General features: G+C 38.4%; 1 protein-coding gene across 1 annotated transcript; it reads right to left on the bottom strand.

Moving 5' to 3' along the window:
- On the bottom strand, positions 1-925 carry LOC106776694. Its single transcript, XM_014664173.1, has 2 exons — positions 325-925; positions 1-239 (listed from the first exon to the last, which is right to left on the bottom strand). The coding sequence occupies exons 1-2, from the start codon at positions 923-925 to the stop codon at positions 1-3; spliced, it is 840 nt and encodes a 279-aa protein (XP_014519659.1).
- Between the last annotated feature and the right edge of the window lie 895 nt (positions 926-1,820).

Below are 1,820 nucleotides of genomic sequence, written 5' to 3'. Positions count from 1 at the left end.
TCATTCTTCAGCCAAGGGCATCTCGTTCAAGTCAAATCCAAAAACAGTTCCCTCAGCATTCAAGTCAAATCCAAAAATCTTTCCATTCTCATCACTCTTTTCTGTAACAGCCTCACCAGCATTCTCCACTGCAGTTGCTGGTTCATTCAGATCAAACATCAGAACTTGAATAGGCAGCGATGCTGACCCTTTCTCTCCATGGTTAACCTCACCAGTACTCTTGTTTTCACCATCACCACCTGCCATTTATAAGAACCACATCAAAATCATTCAAACATTGTTGGAGTCGCATAAAAAGACCTTATTTTGTTTTATTTTTCTTACTCTGTGAGGTGTCACCCTTGTTTAGGGTTGAGGATGGAGATCCAAACACAGGAGGTTTGAAGAAACCACGATAATCACGATCAGGGTGTGCCCGCATGTGGCCAAACGCACCCTTCCATGTTGGAAACTGTTTGAGGCAAAGAGGACAAGTAGGTTTCCCAGAGGGAGGGTCTCTCACTATAGAAGTTTTTCTCTTTTTCCCCATCACTCCCTCCTTCACAACACCACTCTCCACCTGCTCCACCTTACCACCACCACCACCCACTGCCACAGCCACCGCCACAGCCACAGGAGGAACCCCATTACCATTCTCACCACCATTATCATTCTCACCACCAATCCGGCCACGAACTCCATTGTCATTATGGTCACCACTTCCATCACCAACACCACTCTTCCCTCTTCTGTGATTACCACTCCCACCACCAACGTCATTTTCACCGTCATCACTACTTTCATCACGAAGTTCATCCAACACTTGCCAAGGGGTTTTCATGGTGCTTTCATCCTGCTGATTGATAATTAGAGTGAGGGTGTCACCAGAGGGAGCAGATAGAGACTTGTTGGAGAATGCACCCAAAGAAGGGTTCTCCTTTTCCATGTTTGCGTGGTTAAAAATGAAAACCTGAGAACGATGAAGTTTGAGATAAGTATTTATGTCGGTTCATATGCCATGTTTAGAATTAAAGCAAATCGCTAGGGTTTGGAGTGAAGGATATATAACCTAGAGTGGTTTTGTTGACGCTGTTTATGCACCCATTTCTGAAACGATGCAACTTTTGCAGAACAGTGACTTTTGAGGAACAAAGGTGCTACGGGGAATGAATGTGTCTGTACATCTCGGTTGCCCTAAAAAAACATTAAATGAAACAATCAATGGAAGTATTTCTAAAAAGTCGCTTTAATTATTTTCCAGAATTTACTATATTTGTTCAAATCAGCATATTGGCACATAGAAAAACAAAAACCATATTCATGCCTGAACTTTTTGCAAATTGAAGGTAAATTTTTTTTTAGGGGAAATTTAAGCAAAGAGATACCCAAATAAAAATAAAATAAAATAAGTGGGTTTAAAATTAATTATTAAACTGCTGAAAAAATTTGGATAAATAATTAGATGTTAAGTTGTGTATGTGTGTATATAGAGAGAGGCATAAATACTTGCACATAATGATAGAAATGAAATCTATTGCTAATGAGATGTAAATTTAGCAAAAGGGAATAATCCTTCATTACAGTGAACGAATATTATCATTGTTATGCATAAAAATGTGTGCATTTACTGCAACAGTATGTTTAACGAGATTATATTTGAAAAGGATGTCTATATATATAACAAATAAATAAATAAAAAAAAACAAGAAAATTGGTGTAATATGTTTGTGACAAGATGCAGACATGAGTCCTCTCAGTCATCCATGTTGAGAAGAGACAAAGACATACGAATTTATGTAAATATTATTTCAATTCAACTGATTTGGACTTAATGATTCCTC

This window comes from Vigna radiata, chromosome 11 (genome assembly GCF_000741045.1).
Source record: "Vigna radiata var. radiata cultivar VC1973A chromosome 11, Vradiata_ver6, whole genome shotgun sequence".
Taxonomy (NCBI): Eukaryota; Viridiplantae; Streptophyta; class Magnoliopsida; order Fabales; family Fabaceae; genus Vigna; species Vigna radiata.
The sequence above is the reverse complement of the archived record's forward strand: the minus strand, read 5'-3'. Positions and strand labels throughout refer to the sequence as shown.